Source organism: Lemur catta, chromosome 8 (assembly GCF_020740605.2).
Source record: "Lemur catta isolate mLemCat1 chromosome 8, mLemCat1.pri, whole genome shotgun sequence".
NCBI lineage: Eukaryota > Metazoa > Chordata > Mammalia > Primates > Lemuridae > Lemur > Lemur catta.
In genome coordinates, this window is record NC_059135.1 from 16,484,070 (window position 1) to 16,501,192 (window position 17,123).

Below are 17,123 nucleotides of genomic sequence, written 5' to 3' on the forward strand. Positions count from 1 at the left end.
CCTCCCATGCTTTTCCCTCCCTGGTAGACTTCCAGACCTTTCCAGAGCTCTCCCCACTGTTCTTCCCCATCCTTCTCTCTCTTCCCCTTTCTCCCAATATTGATTTTTCTTTACTGGGTTTTTTTTAAAAGGTGATTTAATTGCTTTTTTAAGGTTATTTCAGTCTGGGGCTCTGCCAAGAAAGCGGGGAGCTGCCCCCCAAGCTCCCCCCAGCGCCCGCTGCTGTCCTGGATTCTGTACTATCCCTGAATTCCCCTGCCATCCATTGAGATCTCGGGGTCACACTCTCCCCACAACATACTGGCCTTCATCATGGCTCAAATCACACCCTCTTTCCTCCCGAGGGATGGCAGGCAGCCTTCAACCTCTATAAGGAATGAAGCTGGGTGGTAACTGTGTATGGGGGAGCAGGGGGTGGGGGGTTGTGAGGGGAGCCCCAGGCTGCTGGGATGTGGAGGGTTAGCCGCACGCACACCCCACCATTGCCCCACAGCCAGCCGTCTCCAATTGTCCCTAAGTCCCCATTATCCAGCCTTATAGACCTCCAGGAATGTGGTTATGCTCAGTGGGCGCCCCCCATCCTTCCAGCTCATCTCTTGACCTTTCCCTCCTCTCCAGTCTTTTCCGGCCCCCTCCCGGTCCCTCTGTACCCTCTTCGACTCTGGCCCGTCCCCTCTCCCCTCCCTCTCCCCGCTTCCCTGCCTGCCTCCCTCTCTGCCCGGCTGCAGTTGGGTGATAATCTCCCTCATTTAGCCTCCCGGCTGCTTCCCCGGCTCATTGCCCAGCTGGTCCCTGGGGCCCGGCCCAGCTTCTTCCCCACCCCCACCCCAGCCCTGCGCCCAAGCTCCCCCACCCCTCCCTGCTGCCCCCACCCACTCCCGGGGGACCAGCTGCCCCTCGCAGTGAAGCATCAGGGCCAAATGTGGTCCGCCAGGACCTGAGCTGGGTGTGGGCAAGGGGGGCTGGGAGTGCAGGGAGGGCATGTTGCAGGGTCAGAACTCGAAGCCCCAGCCAGGGCTCCTGAACCCTCTCACTGTCCCCATTCCCCAGGTTTGTTCCCGGTCCAATCTCCACCCACCTCTACCCCCCAGGGAATGAACTAGGCTTCCCGCTGCGAGAAAGAAAGTGGTAGATGGGCTGGCAGGCGGAGGTTGGAGTGACTAGGCAGGGCACCGGGAATGGGGGGCAGAGGCTGAGGGGGTGACTGGGAGAGCAGCATTCCTTGGCTTAGGGGCCTGGGAGGAGGCAAAATGCTGCCAAGGGATACCTGAAGACCTCCCAGGATCCAACTTGGGGGGCTCCAAGGAAGCCTCTTCTCAGCACAGGGAACCCCAAGCTGGCTGGCCCTACTCATAAACTACACGACCCCCAAACTCCTAGACAGCGTTCTCGTAGACAGTCCCCAGTCTCCCCTGCTCTCAGGGACACCCCCTGGTCACCCTCCCCAGCCCAGACACCTGGCCCTGGTGCGGATCAAGGGATGAGCCAGTGTGGGACAGACGTGGGTGGGAAGGGACAAGGATGGGGGGGCCGGGCCGGGGCCGCGCCAAGCCTGGCTGGTGAGCGAGCAGCGGTGACAAACGGGCTGTGCGGGGGCCGAGGGGCGGGGGGCGGACGGCGGCTGATTTATCTGGGTTATTTATGCTGTGGACGAGGCAGGAGAAGCGGTTAATGAGAGTCCCAGCGAAGGGGGTGGGGAGGCCCGAACGTGATCTGAGGCAACTGAAGAGGGTTAGCGTCCCACTACCAGGCCCTGCCCCCACCGTGGGCCAGTATCTCTGCAGCCCCCTCCTGCCCCCATCCTCCTAGGGTGAGCCGGCCCAGCACCCTCTCCTGTGTCTCACACCAACACCTCCATCCCCTTTCGGATGCTCCCAAGCCGAGGCCATGGGTCACTGGGACTGCAGGGGACCAGGTACTGGATGGTGGGGTGGGTAGCAGGAAAGGGAGGGCAGGAAGAAGAGATGAAAACTCCTGGCTGGCCAGAAACTAACAAAGTCTGTGAGGCCTGCGGGGAGGGTTGGGATGGAAGAGGCACGGTGGGAGTGGGTAGGCAGCTGAGGCCGGAGAGAGGAGAGGGCAAAGGGCGTTGGGGTGCAGATCTGGGGTCAGCCAGGAGCCACGATGGGGGCCTGAGTGGCAGAGACAGGCTGGCCAGGAAGGGGGTGCTGGCCAGAGAGCAGAGAGAGCCGGGAAAGGAGGGGGAGATATGGAGAAGGAGGGGGAGAGGGCTTTGCAGCAGCGAAAGCTGCTGGGAGCAGATAAGGCTGCACAGCAGCAGGAGGGATTAAAGCTCTGAGGGGCCTGGGGGGGCGGTGTGGGATGGGGTGGGGGGCAGGGAGGAGAGGGGTGAGGGCAAGACACCAGGGCCAAGGAGATGAATGGGAGAAGTGAAGGCTGCAAAGGGGGCAGGATTTAATCAGGGGCTAAGAGATGGTGATCGACTGGGAAAGGAGGAAGGAAGGAACTCTTGATCGTCTGTTCTGGGGAGGGGGCCTTTCTGCCATGGATGGGGCCCCCACACCCTACGCATGTCAGGGGCAGCAGAGCTGAGCGGAGAGAGGTGCCTGCTGAGGGTAGGGTACTGGCGGATTATGGGGGGGAGTGGCAGGGGCCAGCCCTGGGAGCCGCTGACCTGATGGCTGGAGAGACTGAGGGCACAGAGCGCCTCCTTGAGGCAGCCAATGGAACCCAAGAGTGCCACAGGGAACTGTCAGGGCACGGAGACCCCATCGTGCCCAGGCTGCGGCAAGGACAAGTTGCGGAGGAGGCTTCTTTGTGGGGAGGGTGTGGGCTTGGAGGAGGGCAGGTGGCTTCCCAGGGTTCATGCCTCAGACCCAGACGCCCCTCACCACCCCCTGCCCTCCCGCTCTCTGAGCCGCCCCCAGTTCCCTGCAGATTAGAGCCCAGGGCAGCTCCAGGGTGGCCTTGGTGGCGGAGGGGAGCCCCGGGGGAAGGAAGGGGAAGAGGAGGGGTTGGGGGACGGGAGCGGGGGTGGCGGGCGGGGCTGGGTAATTGCGTGTTTGCCAGTTCTCCCGTCTCTGCACATGAGGGAGCGTGTGTTGGTGGGTGTAGCTTCGCCTCAAGGAGTATGTGTCTGTTGGCAGAGGTGTCAGTGTGTCTGTCTGAGGGGTCTGGGCTCTCCTTGGCCCCTACCCACCCCCTTTGTGTTTTGGGGAGCGAGGCTCTGGGCACACCCAGCTGTGCTCCATGCTGAAGCGGCACATGTGGCGGGGCCCAGCTGTGCCAGCTTCCCGGAGAGGGGGAGGGGGCTGCAATCTGCTCCCCCGATAATGGCTGCTAAGTGCTGGGGGAGGGGATGAGATGGTGGTGGGACTGGGGCCCCGGCAACCCGGCCAAAGAGACAGCCCTGCCCTGCCTGCCCCGCCCCAGCCTGGCCCAGCCAGCCTCCCCGGTCTGTGTTCTTGGCTCAGCCTCTCCCCTCGGCTGGCTCCTGAAGCCCATCCAAATTTCTCTCCACTCAGTCCCTGTCCCCAGCTCTCCTCCCCTGTCGCCCCATCCAGCTTGGTGCCAGGGACCCACCCCCCTCCCCGGCCCCCAGCTTGCTCCCCCTCGCTGATTTTACAGAATAATCTTTTTATGGAAACCGAAAAAAGCGCTAATGGCAGGAGCACACCCCTCCCCCGCATCCCTCCCCCCGTTCACCCCCCACTTCCCACCCATTCCCTCCTGTTTCTCCCTCCTCAATCCCTCCCTGGGGCTGGCACCCTCCTACCCCAACAGGGCCAATGAAGGCTGGGCGCAGGGTCCCAGAGGTGGTGGAAGAGGGCACCCTGCTCCCTGGCCAGAGGCAGGGTGCTCCCACACCTTAGGCCCCTCCCTGCACAGAAGAGGGCTGGAGGGGAGGGAGGGCATTACAACCTCGGTCCTTAGACCCCCCAACAGTGGCTCCCTCAGTCTAGGGGGGCAAGTTACAAAGATTCGGCTTCACTACCTGCCTCCCCTTCAAACACTGACCCTGTTCCCTTCCACACCTCTCCCCACCATGTCCCCACCCCCACTGGGTCTAGGAGGGGGATCCCGGGGGCCAGGGCCTGACACAGACTTATTGGATTTCACGGTGTTTTGCTGAGAAAATAATTAAATTATCATATTTATGATGGAGCTGCCACGGCCTCTGCCAACCACTTGGAACAGAAGGGTCAGGACTGGGGGGAGGAGAGGAAAGGGACCCAGACCCTGGCCTCAGGGCCCATTCCTCTCCCAGTCCCTTCCTCGACCCCAGGCCCAGAGTGGGGACCTACAGTCCCCTCCAGCTCCACGCAGAGGGATGACGGAAGGTCTCGGATGGAGGCAAGGATCAGACAGAGGCAGGTTACAGGTCAGGGCTGTCAGAACCCGAGGCACACCCCACATGCTCCCACGCAGCCCTCAGGGCCTGAGAGGGCCTGGAGGTGACATCCAGCCCAATCCCCACCCTCAGCCCAACTCCAGAGGAAGCACATCTTCCTAACTGCCCAGCTATGAAGCCACGAAATCCTGGGCTCTGTCCCAGACTCTGGTGCTGACAACAAGGCCCCGGCACCCTGCCGCCTGCCACCCCTGCTTGCTGCCAGGACACCCTCCTCCCGCCTCCCACGCCCTGCCCCCCCCCCATTCTCTTCGGGTAATTAGATTCCTCTCAATTAGCAGATTACGATCATTACCAGCTCATCTGGCAACTCGGCTCTGCACCCACAGCTGGGGAAAGGGGGGCACCGAGAGGGGCACACGGGGGTCATGGGCAAACACGAGATGGTTGGGAGAGGAGGGCGGAGACCTCCCAAAGGGCAGAGCCAGGGTGATGGGACGTGGCCTGGCCCCTCCCAGAACAGGGGGCCTCCCACTGAGCTTCCGGAGAGAATGGCACCGGCTCAGGCCCGCCCTGGCAGCCAAGGGAGTAGGAGACTGAGACTCGAGGCCTCAGGCGGGGGCGGAAACCCCCACCCCGCCAAAAGCCAGGCTGGGAGCAGATGGCGCTGGCAAAGTGGAAAAAAGGCCATGAATGGGGCTCGGCAGGAACCGAGCAGCGTGGGCTGCCAGGATCAGCCTCCGGGACTGTGGCCCCTGCGCCGGGGCCCACCGCCCAGCTGAAATCCTTCGTCCTGCCCTGCGGGACCCCTACACCTGGGAGCCTGAGCCAGGCCCAGTGAGGAGGGACAGGGAGACAGGCAAGCGGGTGAAGGGGGACCAGGCGGGCTGGGAGCCCCGAGGGCCTTCCTCCCCAGCAGTGCAGGAGGCTGAGGCTGAGGCGGTGGGAGGGGGAGATTTACCAGGGCTCCAGATTCATTATTCATGAGCCCACAGCTACGACTCCAATTTAAATGCTAATGTGGGGGGGCCTGACTCAGCTGCCCTGCTTCCGCCCCCACCCCAGCCCAGGCACAGGCGGAGTCCATGCTGGCTCCAAGGTTCACGGGGTTTATTAGGGAGCTGGGAGGGAGGCCAGAAGTCCTGGGCCACCCACACTGCTCCCAGCATGTGAAGGTCCTGCCTGGCTTCCTCTGGTCCTTTCTGGACAGAGACTGGCCAAGCAAGCAGCAGCCTCCAGGGGAGCGGGTAGGAGTTGGGGGGGGCCTTCTGGCAGCCCCCCTCAGAGGATGATCTGGTTGGTGAAGCTGCGGCTCAGCTCTTTGTGTGGCAGAACAATCGAGTTCAGGATGAGCACCTCGGCAGGGATCCGGACGCGGCAGCCTGCAGTGTGGACCGGGCACCAGGGGGAGGTCACACGGCACCTGGGGGAGCTGGGGGCCACTGCCAGCAGGGAGGGATCCCTCCCTGCCCATCTGTGCCCCTGGCCTCATGCCCCCAGTGACTCACCCAGGGCCTGGCACACAGCAGGCACTTGCTAACTGTTTGCTAAAAGAAGAAACTCACGCACACACAGAGGAACAAATGCTCCCCATAGACCGCTGGCCATCACCTGTGGGGGTTCTCACAGCCCCAGGCCCCCGGGAAGCCATACCCAGGATGGTGATGGCAGGCAGCAGCTTCCCGTCCTTGAAGAGGCTCTCACTGTCCATGCGGGCCCGGGGGTCGTTGGGGTTGGGGTCATTGGCGGTACCCTCCACGCGGGCCCAGCGCCCCACGGTGCTCCCCCAGCCCACGATGCTGTGCAGAACACACGTGTGCTCCTGTCCAACAGGATGGTGAGAGGTGAGGAGGAGGCAGCAGGAATGGGTGGGGGATGGGTGGGTGTGTCAGATGTGGCCAGATGCAGAGCCCATGGGGTTCACCCTTCTACTCTGCTCTGGGGGCGGATACCTGGGCCCTCCCCTCAGCCCCTTGGGGTGCCACACACTGCTGTGTTTACCGTGGTTCCTACCTGTAACGTGGCTCCGTGGAGGACAATGCTCTCCCGGAGACGCACACCCTCGCCCACTGTCACCCCCTTCCCAATGGAGACGTTGGGGCCCAGCTGTGGGGAGGAACATACTCCATAAGCCCTGGAGGGACTTGGAGGATCCCCAGGTCCAATCCCCTCCTGGAACAGAAGCGACCTGCTCGAGGCCACACAACAGGTTACGACCAAGTGGAGACACCTGTGCTACCCGCCCACCCTGACTGCCACCCGCCATCTCCCTGGGTCTGGGCCCAGTGCTTACCACAGCCGATGGGGCCACCTTAGCCGTTGGGTGGATGTAAACATTTCCTAGAAGCAGAAGAGAGGCCCTGGGGGCAAATACCCCAAACCATATCTGGATGGGAAGGGGCAGGGATTGAGACTTCAACTCTGGACTGAGGTCACGAGTCCTGGCTCAGAGGGCAGAGGGGGCTGCGGTGGAGCGCGAAGGTTAACAGTTGGGGCAGGGTGGGTACCTCGGATTTGTGGACCTCCTGGCGTGTGCTTGGCCAGCCGTTCTGGGTGAGTGAACTCGTAGCGGCCCAGATAAAGGCGGGAGGCGTAGAGCGCTGAACTGGGGGTCACGACATGGGGGCAGGGGCTCAGGGGCCAGCAGGGCCTGTGCCTACCACCCCAAAGTCTCATCCCCCAGGTGACCCAGCCTCCCCACCAGAGCCACAGAACCCTCCACCCCACCCTGGCCTCTCATACCCTGCAGACTTGATCTGGCTCCAGATCCCGTCAGTGAGGTACACATATATCTGGCCTTGCCCTGCCAGGGCCGAGAACACATCCTGTTCCAGGCGGATGGTACCTGCCCCCGGCCACAAGCCTGGAGAGTCCTCCCTGGCGGAGAGGAAGGATGCCGACATCAGTTCCCCAGCTGAGCCCGCCTGTGGGGCCGACGAAGTCTCTCAGGGACAGGAGTCGGAGGGATTCCCACCACCTCTCCAAGCCCCTCCCCAGGTCTAGTCAGGTCCTCTCTAAAGGGCTGCTCTCATCCCGGGGACCTCTCCCACCCAGCCCCAGATCACTGGGTGCTACCACAAGGGAACCTTAGGCACAGACCCGCCTGCCATCCCTGCCCCGTGTCCCCATGTCCAGAAGGAGTTCCCCCCATTTGCACATTCTCCCTCCATTCGGCCCTCTACCCCCCACCCGCCAAGTCACCCTCCCCTTGACTGGATGGAATGAAACACAGACAGACTCACCCCAGAGCAAGGCAGCTGGTGAGGGCAGAGACAGTCACAGACAGAGAGGGAGAGAGAGATGGTAGAGATGCCAGCTCAGCAGAAACAGAGACAGAGAGGCCAGGAGAGGTGGAGAGAGAAGCAGAGACACGGGTGGGAGTGAGAAATGGCCGTGCGTGAAAAAGGCATGAGATGGGGCGATGGGCAGGGGAGGAGCAAAGGCAAAGGTCCCTAGAAGGGAACAGCTTTCAGGCCTAGGAGGGCCATCCCGAGACCGTGGTGAGCAGGGCTCTGGGTGCTACATTCCCAGGGGAGCCTCAGCCTGAGAGTAAGTGTGTGTGCACGCGAGTGTGTCTGCACCGAGTGCGTGTGCACCCAACTGTGTGTTGCCGTCTGTTCTGAAAGACATCTCTGGGACACGCAGGGCTTGAGAGAAACAGACCAGAAGGGGAGTGGGCAGGCAGTGACAGGAGGAACTGGGATGGATAAGGAAGAGGGACAGAATGAGGTTAGAAGGGGAGGGGCTCGGAGGCTCAGCTGGAGATGGCAGGTGGAGAAGGGAGGGAGGAGGAAGGTGAGCAGGTTGAGATGGAGCCTGCAAAGACTGGTATGTTGGGGTCCGGGACTGGGAGTACTTGGGGTCACAGGGCCACGGGGCCTGCCTCACAGTTGCCTATCCTGCTGATTGCGCTGGAAGACATCCCGAAGAGGCTTCAGGGCTTCCGGAGAGAAGAGATAGATGCCACAGTTGATGATATCACTGATAAACGTGCTGGGTTTCTCCACATAGTGCAGAACCTGAGGACAGAGAGAGCTGGGTTCAGTAGAGGAGGGGACCACGGCCACAGTCCCCTGAGACCCTCTGATCGCCAGGCCCTCCCTGCCCTACCCCCTTGCTGCCAGAGTGGTCTTCCTAAAGTGTAGCCCACGTTCTGCCACTGCCTGGCTTTAAACCCTGCAACAACTGCCATCACCTGATCCACCTTCAGCCAAGTCCAAACTCCATGCTTTCCCCTGCTGACCCTCCCTACCCCCAGCACTCCCAGAACACAACTGCATGCCACTGCACGCCTGCGCCTGGAATGAGCTTTCCCATCTCTTCATCTGGAAATCACACCTTTCCAAACCCAGGTGACACTGTCACTCTCTCTGTGAGTCCTCTCTTGCCAGTCTCAGAGTTAGCGATTCATGCCTTTGGGCACCCGTGGCCTGTGGCCACACCTCACCCTTAACACTGAGACATTTGCAAAGGTTGGCTTCGACTTGTCTCTCCCACTAGACTGAGGGGGCCTGAGAGGTGGGGACTGTGCCCTTTTGGCTGTGTTTCTCTCACACCTACCTGGTGTCTGGCACAAACTATGTATGTGTGAGTCTACATGTGTGTTTACACGTATGTTTGAAATTAAAGGATGAAGAAATAAAAGGGGTGTGTGACAGTCAATTAGGCTCAGGGCAGGGAGTTTCACAAACAGGGCAGAGACCTCCTGCCTTGCCTATTAAGCGCCCCCCTTTATAACTATGGAGGCAATTATGCCATTTCCTGCCTCCGTGCCTTCGCACACGCTGTTCCCTCTGCCTGCAATGCCTTCCTTTCTCCTTCATCTAAACAAATGTAACCCAGCTCAAATCTGCTTCCTCCAGGAAGCCCTCCCCACCCCACGCAGGCAAGGCTGGGTTGGGCCCCTCCTTTTGTGTTCCCACAGCACCTGTGCCTATGTTTATTAGAGCACTACACCCACGGAAATGAACTGTGACCCCTTTCCCCCAGCCAGCTCCTCTCAAAGGGATATAAGATGATTAATCTAATCTACGGGGGACAAGACTGGGAGCTCCGCCCCAAAGCATTCCAGCATCTCTAGAGGCATGGAGTGGGGGGTGACACAGAGTGGACACCCACCCAGCTCCTCTCTGCTCTCACCTCGTGCGTCTGTGGATTCTCAACGATGCAGCCGTAGTTGAGGGACTGCGTCCTGTTAGCCTGAAACACAAACACACCCGAGACAGTGACCTGTCTGTTGCGGGGCCGCCAGGTCTGTTTTTTCTTTCTTTTTTTCTCTCCCCTATAGCACCTGGCACGCAGCTCTGCCACTGACAGGCCTTCAGCAAGGGTGAGAACTGACAGCTGCCCTCCCCCTCCCTACTTCTGAACAGCCGAAGGGCTCGGGGTCTCCACTGACACCTCCATTCCTGCTGCAGCAGTACATCCCCTGATGCCAGCTCCCACTCCAACCCCCAGGGCTGCTGCTGCCTCCGACACCCAGCATCCCAGGAAGCTCTCTGGATCACGCCTTCCCAGTCCCCTCACCGTGGTGCCAAGGAGTAAGAAAGGGTGACGCTGGCGTCTGTGGGCATCCAACATAGCATTCAAGGGGAAGTCGGAGCAGACGTCAGCATTAAGTACGAAGAAAGCCTCGGGGCCTCCAGCCAGGATCTGGTCCCGAAAATGGTAGAGACCACCCCCTGTGCCCAGGGGGGCAAATTCCTGAAGGTACCTGTTCCCAGGGACCCCAGAGCCAGTTCAGTGGATCCAAGGAGACAGATACCATGAGCCAGGGCAGCTGACCCCACCCAGCTCCGAGGAGTACTCCTGCCCAAGGCCCACAGAGAAACTCCATATATTCAAGGATTCAGAGATGCCCAAGTAACGATCCTTCTAGTATATGAGGGTGAATTCTGGCAAATGCTGATTCAACCCACTCCTAAGAACTAGAGGCCTAGGGCACCCCCACCCCCATATACGTATGTGTGCACAGACACCTGACTGGAAGGTTAAACTCCTGCTGGGCAGTTTCTAGGAACTGGGTAAGGGGCTCATCTGGTTGGTAGAAGCCAATAAGCAGAATCTCCTGCATCCCAGGGACCTGAGAACAAAAGAAGAGGTTGGGAGCAAAAAACATCCGATAAGAAGGAATTATGAGGCCGGGCGCGGTGGCTCACGCCTGTAATCCTAGCACTCTGGGAGGCCGAGGCGGGTGGATTGCTCAAGGTCAGGAGTTCGAGACCAGCCTGAGCGAGACCCCGTCTCTACTAAAAATAGAAAGAAATTATCTGGCCAACTAAAAATATATATACAAAAAATTAGCCGGGCATGGTGGCACATGCCTGTAGTCCCAGCTACTCGGGAGGCTGAGGCAGTAGGATTGCTTACGCCCAGGAGTTTGAGGTTGCTGTGAGCTAGGCTAACGCCACGGCACTCACTCTAGCCCGGGCAACAAAGTGAGACTCTGACTCAAAAAAAAAAAAAAAAAAAAAAAGAAGGAATTATGGGAAAATCCCTGGTGGTGGCACAAAGTCCAGAGACCACAGCCCCTGGGCACTCACTTTACCACTCTGGCCTGTTTTCTCCTCTGGACAATGAGGAAGTTAGAGGAAATCTCAGGCCTGATCTTCCAATCTTTTTTTGTTACCCTCACCCACCTGAACTGGGACCCACTCTAGGAAAGATTTTGCCCACCAAGCTGTGTTAAAGGATAATCCATTCATTCCCCCCATTTTCATTATCTGTCAGCCTAAGCTTGAGATCAGCATATGAGGTAAGGGTACCACTTACCAAGGGCCTGCATTGTACTAGGTACTTTACAAACATCATTTCTAAGCTTCACCACCCCACAAAACACGTCTTATCACCCCCACTTTACAGATAAGGAAACAGGCTCAGAGAGGGTATGAAATTTGCTTTAGGCCTCACAGCAGGCAGAGACTGAATTCCAACCAAAACCTTGCCTGTCCCAATACCAAAAGCAATAAAGAAATGCGCTCCATGGTGATCAGGGTATGAATCTTGTGCTTGGGTTTCATTAAAGGTCCCCAAGCCATGGCTTTAAATTGTTTCTAAGATCCCTGCCTGATCTCACATTCCATACTTTAAAAATAGGAGTGAAATTGGAGCAGGAAGAGGCCAGATGAGAGACTAGATTAGGGGAGGACAACAGGACAGTGGCACCGCACACTTTGAGGGGGCGCCATTCACACTGTCATATATGAATGATAGTCTTGGAGTTATGTCTGGTGGGAAGAGATCATGGTTGGGAAAGGGGGAAATAGGGAATGAAGGAGATGAGCAGGAAGTGAGGTTAGAGAGGGCAGCCTATGGGATTACCTGGGCACAGGCCTCAATATGGTGCTGGATCATAGGGACCCCAGCCACAGGAAACAGTGGTTTGGGCACCTCAAAAGACAAAGGCCTGAAGCGAGTCCCTGCGAGTGGAGAAAGGAGAACATTTCAGCCTCCTGCCTTCCTCTGCCTCCACCCTACCAACCACTCCAGCCCAACCTCCTCCCCCCACTCCCCTGGCACCTCACCCTTCTGAGGGCCTCCAATCAGGATCACAGCTTTGAGCATGATGGTGACTGCTACTTAAACCTCAAATTCCAACAGAGAAATCAAGCTCAGATCTCACACCCCAACCAAACCCCAAATAGCAACACTTAGCCCATTCCCAAGATGTAAACCCAAAGTTTAATGTAGTCCCTCCCTGGACACAACATCCACAAATCCTACACATCTCAAATCCCAACCCAGATTCCAGTAGGCCTTCAAACCTCACAGTGATTCCTCCCAAATTCTGAAATTCACATCCCACAATTGGATCTCTAACACACTTCCCTCTGGCCATGAACAAATTCTGAAAATTCAGAAACTTGGCCAAGACCCCCTTCTCATACCCGGAACCTCAAAAAACAGAAACCTCAAGCCCACTGATCCCCAAATTGGTGCAGCCTTGTTCTGGATCTTAAGCCTTGAATCCCAGTTGCAAGCCCTGAATATTGAACAGCAAACCCCGAGTGAGCCCCAGATAGTTAACTTCAATCCTAAGCATAAACCCCAAATATTGAACTGACACTGATCTGCAACTGATGAAACCCCAATCCTAGCAAAAACCCTCTATAAGCTGAACGGGAATCCTAAAACTAACCTCTATATGTTGAACCGCGAATCAAAAGACAGGTTCCCTTGGCATCCTAAACACTGAACCCACCAACCCCCTGGGTGCTAATACTGATGACCGGTGCCCAATCTGTGGATTCGGAGGATTGATTGCCAACCCTCGGAACCCCACACTGACTGTCCAATAAACCCTAGCCTCTAGCTGCCAGGGGTTGCGGACCAACACAGGCGTGGACGCGCGGAGACCCAGCCTGGTCCTCCGAGCCCGCCCTCCGCGTAGGGGGCCGGGCCCTGCCCCTCCTGCCGCCCCTCCGCCAGCTCCCTTTACCACTAGCTCTCTTTCTGCCAGCTCTGCCGCCCGCTACTGCTCGCTCCTTCCGCGCACGTGTCTTCTCGCAACTCGCGAGAACTCCTTCGCAGGGTCTGCTGGGAATTGTAGTTCTGAAGATCGCCCCCCCCCCCCAGCTTCTAACTTTGGGAGAAGGAAAGCGGCGGTGAACCCCAGGGGCGTAGGCAAGGGATCGAGGGGACGGGATTAATGAGTAGAAGGCTGGAGCCTGAGAAGCAGCGGCTAGAGCCTAAGACTGGGAGCCCAGCTATAGGGGAATGGGCTCGGGGGCAGCAGCCTAAGTGGAGAACTAACTCAGTCACAGGGAGAAGCGGGACTGGAGACCACGGGGACGCAGGGGGCTTGGAAGCGGCGGGGCCAGGGCGCAAACTGCCGCGGGAGGTGGCTTCAGGCACACGAAAGAAGGCCAGGCGAAGTGCTAGGCTCCACGGCATTGTCCGGCTGGCAAATGACGGAGCGTCCGACGGCGAAAAAAACCCTATCTCAGATTAGCTTTCTGTAAAATGAAGCACTGGGCTGGGAGGTCTCCAGACGTCCCTCTGACTCCGACATCCTGTGACCTTGGTGTGCGGGTCTGGAATAAGTGTGCGCGCGGGTGCGGGGGACAGGGAATGGCGACGCTACAGAACAGAATGGACGCGGAGGGTCAGAGAGAGCTATTAAGCCAGATGAACGAGGGTTGTCGGTCCCACCCGCCGCCGGGCTTGGAGCCAGGGCGAAAGGTCGGACGGTCCTTTTCAGGCCACTTCCACGCGAGCGAAGCTCTGGTCCATGCCCAGGCTGTTCTCTACGTACACCTCGTACTTGCCGCTGTCCTCGGGAGTGGCCCGGCGAATGGTCAGCGTCGTGGTGGTGCTGCCGATCTCGGAGAACACCCTAGGGAGCGCGCAGCGGAGGAGGGCGGAGCCGCGGGTCAGTTTACGCGCGCACCGGCCCAGGCTACTTAGCCAGCTCTGCCCTTCCCAGTTCCCGCCCTCGACCCACTCCCGCCGCGTTTGTGGGCTCAGTCCCGCCCAGGTTCCAGCCCCAGGCCCTGCCCTTGCCGCAGGTCCCGGCCCTCGCCTGTCGTCCTCCTCGATGTCCTCCCCGTCCTTGGTCCAGGCCACGTCGGGCGCAGGCTCGCCCATGATCTCCGCGGTCAGAGTCACCGTGGTGCCTTTGCGAGCCTTGGTGTTGTCCGGTCCCTTTTGAATCTTCGCCGGGACTAGAGGAAGGGAAGGGAAAGGCGACCCAGTGAGGGACCTGGAGATGAGGCAGGGCAAGCGCATCACCTCCCCAGCTAGTATCAGGCCCTAAGTGGGATGCAGTATGACGTTAGGCAGATCATTAGCCTCTCTGATTGCATCTCCTTAGCGTTAAACGTGACTTATCCCTGCCCCTCCTTTGTAGCCGGGTCGAATAGAGGATCAAAAGAGATAAATCGAGTAAAAGTCCCAAAATGTTCACACATCTTGCAGAGCCTCAGAAACAGCTCTGAGGAGTGGAAATTGCCCAGGGTTGGGAGCCAGGTAATCCGTCTCTAACCCTGGCTCTGCCTCTGGCTCTCTGTGGGACCTCAGGGTCCTGGGGTAGCCTGACCTAAGCCCACAACGGACTGCTCAGACTAGGTGGGGCCAGATCCCGAATTAGGGGCTGGGCCAGCCAGGACCCTATGGCCAGGCCCAGCGGTAAATGCGCTCCGCTAGCCAGGGCTGCGGGTGCCCGCAGGGTGGGGCGTTCTGCGCCTCGGCGCTGCGCCTGGGGCGCGCATACCTTCTACGAGGATGCGCGCTGAGTCGGAGCACTGGCCAAAGGAGTTGGTTACGTTGATGCTGTACTGGCCCAGGTCTGCCAGCTCGCCATCGCGCACCACCAGTGCCACTACGTCGGGGTCCTCGAAGACGTAGCGGTACTTGGGCCCGTCGCGCAGCTCCTTGCCGTCCTTGCTCCAGCGGAAGAACGGATTCGGGAAAGCCGAAATGCGGCAAGTCAGCTTGGCAGCGCTGCCCTCGATCAGCACCACGTCCTTCAGCGCCTACAGCACCCGCGGTGGCCCCTTCTCGCACAGCTCCTTCCAGGACCTACCCGCGGGCGGGGTCAGGGCCCAGCGTTCCCACGACAGGGCCGCCGAAGCGCTGGCCTTGGGCACACTGTTTCCTGCCCATCCCCTCAGCCCACCAGACCCCTAAATGTAGGGGTTGGTAGGGAAGGGGACTGCTCTTGAACTGCTACCCTGATTAAATGATCCACTCTTGCCGGCCACCCTTCCACACCTCGGTAACAGCTCTCCCCTAGTGGTTCATGGCACTGTGCCCTCCACACCCCCATTCAGGAGTGTGCGTTCTGCAGCTCCCTTCCTCTGCAGAGCTCCAGGGCTCCCCCTCACATGTGGCCCCGGTAAGAGGCCTGAATGCGAATGGGCGCGCTCTGCACCTGGGGGTCATTGATATCCAGGGTACATCCAGGAGGTGGGGCCGCGGCCGCTGGTTTTGGCAGGAGCTGCTTTGGACATCTGGGGAGCAGACAGCAAACATGGGGGTCCAGTCTGTGACAGAGGCTCTCACCATTGGTCCCTTCCCCACTTGATCAGAACATTCCCTGGGGGTGGGAGTGTCTGGGGCTTCTCTGAGAATCAGACTCACCCTGGAGGCGTTGACGCGGACTTGAGCCGACTGGCTGGGTTGCAGTAGGCACAGAGCCCTTCCAGATGGCACAGTAGGGCCACAGGCAGGTGCTCAGCCCCTGGCCTTGGTTTTATACATCTCTCCCCACCTTGCCTTGTTTGGCGTGGTTGCCCAAGCCCCCCGGGACCCCATCCCCGCCCCCCTTACCCAAGTGGTCTCCTTAATTGGCCGGAGGATGTTTGGGATGCTGGCTCAGCCACTGGGGCAGACCAGGGTGGGGGGTGGGGGAAACCCGAGTGGCTCTGGGATGTGCTGTATGTCAACACCTGGACAGCTGGACGTGGCCCCATCCTCTCCCAGGGCAAGGGGTAGCCATCCCAATCCTGGGAGGACCGGCCGTGGCCCCTAGCTGACAAGAGATTCAGCTCGCTGCTGGGGCAGCTTTATACTCAGGTCAGTCTCGGGACACTGTTAGGGGGGTTCGAGTGTTTGTGGGGGTGTCCCTGAATAAAGCCATAGCAGCCGTGCTCTTCATGGTCCATACAGCTAATCACAGCAGGGCCACGTAGTTGTCAAGACCAATCCGGAAGCGCCTGACTCTTCCCCCACCCCCGCCTCCTCCCCGCCCTGCCCCAGGAGTCTAGGGTTGTCATTTCCACACTGTGCCCCCTGGCGGTAAACTGAGATATACCAAGAGGTGACAGGAAAGATTTTTGAGAGTAGCAGCCCCTCCATGCCATCACCATCCCCGCTCACTCCCCTTAATGTGACATGGTAGGGTCTGGCTGGACTGCCCTGTCCCCGGAGATTAGCACCACTGCTGGCTCCCCACCCGACGTCTGCTCAGGCCCTTTTGGGGCCATAAACTGGCAAATAGGGGCATCAAACTGCCTGGGGCGAAGGGGTTCAGTTAACCCCTCTGGGCCTTGCCTGGAGTCCAGTCTGCCCAGGGCAGAGCTCCGGGAGGAGGGAGGAGCGTTGCTTCCATTCATTGTAACTACCCACCCAGGTGTGGGGCACTGTCACCTTTTGATCAGAGCAATTTTGACACAGCTCTGCTGACATAAATTACCTTTGCTCCTCCGGGTTTGGAACAAGCAGTTCACATGCCATTTCCAATGGAGATGGGAAGGGAGCTTAAGATCAGAGGGGGGACGGGAGAGGAATTTTACCACTTATCAAAATATGAGTTCAGGCACCTCATTTTTATACAAAACACTTGCAGTGTGTAGGGGATTGGAGATTCTCACAGGCGAACTGTATATCTTCATCGCTAAAATGACAGGTAGGCAAGGCGTCTCTCTGGTCCCTTCCAGCTGGCTTTAACATCCTGTTATTTTATGATGATGGGGCTTGCCACTTCCCTGGGGTCCTGGGAAGCCAGAGAGGCTGGGCTGGGCTGGGCAAAAGGGCTGTTTGAGCTGGAGCCAAGGGGCCCTCAGCCTCAATCAGCAACACACCGGTGCCAACTCTCTGCTCACAGTTGGAGGCTTTGTTCTTTTCACTTTGCCAAGAACAGAGTTTTCAAGGTAAGGAGGCCTAGTTCCCCCCTCGCCCCACCATGTGAGGGCAAGGTAGCTCAGTTCTAGGACCAGTGACCATTCTGTGGCACTGCAGGGGAGCAGCTAGGGTCAGGGTGCCTTAGCACCCAGCAGACCCCCCACCCAACTTGCTCTGGGGACAAGAAGGTCCAGGCTATGCCCCTCAGCCCTAGGAAAATTCTAGACATGACAGACCAGAGCATTCCCAG

At 59.0% G+C, this 17,123-nt stretch overlaps 2 protein-coding genes across 5 annotated transcripts; both read right to left on the reverse strand.

The window, feature by feature from the left end:
• Positions 1-5,405: 5,405 nt before the first annotated feature.
• On the reverse strand, positions 5,406-12,824 carry GMPPA (GDP-mannose pyrophosphorylase A). 4 transcript variants are annotated; one of them, XM_045559406.1, is made up of 14 exons: positions 12,750-12,824; positions 11,836-11,896; positions 11,633-11,730; positions 10,291-10,394; positions 9,839-10,025; positions 9,452-9,511; positions 8,201-8,331; positions 7,555-7,569; positions 7,055-7,189; positions 6,820-6,917; positions 6,606-6,652; positions 6,326-6,418; positions 5,966-6,134; positions 5,406-5,694 (listed from the first exon to the last, which is right to left on the reverse strand). In XM_045559406.1, exons 2-14 carry the CDS (start codon positions 11,873-11,875, stop codon positions 5,594-5,596), a joined length of 1,278 nt encoding a protein of 425 aa, XP_045415362.1. In that variant the 5' UTR covers positions 11,876-11,896; positions 12,750-12,824; the 3' UTR covers positions 5,406-5,593. The 4 variants fall into 4 exon arrangements, with proteins under 4 accessions (XP_045415362.1, XP_045415361.1, XP_045415364.1 ...); XM_045559405.1 differs by having other exon boundaries at positions 12,450-12,753; XM_045559408.1 differs by lacking the exon at positions 7,555-7,569 and having other exon boundaries at positions 12,450-12,751.
• A 133-nt stretch (positions 12,825-12,957) lies between these two features.
• Positions 12,958-15,261, reverse strand: SPEGNB (SPEG neighbor). Its single transcript, XM_045559410.1, is given in 5 exon segments — positions 12,958-13,646; positions 13,833-13,974; positions 14,523-14,830; positions 15,136-15,240; positions 15,242-15,261. Coding segments are annotated over 5 exon segments (714 nt in total). The 3' UTR covers positions 12,958-13,507.
• Positions 15,262-17,123: the final 1,862 nt, after the last annotated feature.

Bases quoted from the DNA above. Each gene is read 5' to 3' on its own strand.
- GMPPA (XM_045559406.1), bottom strand. From the start codon at position 11,875: ATGCTCAAAGCTGTGATCCTGATTGGAGGCCCTCAGAAGG. The intron at 6,653-6,819 runs GTACCCACCCTG...TTCTGCTTCTAG, and splicing joins AGGAGGTCCACAAATCCGAG to GAAATGTTTACATCCACCCA. The intron at 5,695-5,965 runs GTATGGCTTCCC...TCCACACTGCAG, and splicing joins GCCTGCCATCACCATCCTGG to GCTGCCGCGTCCGGATCCCT.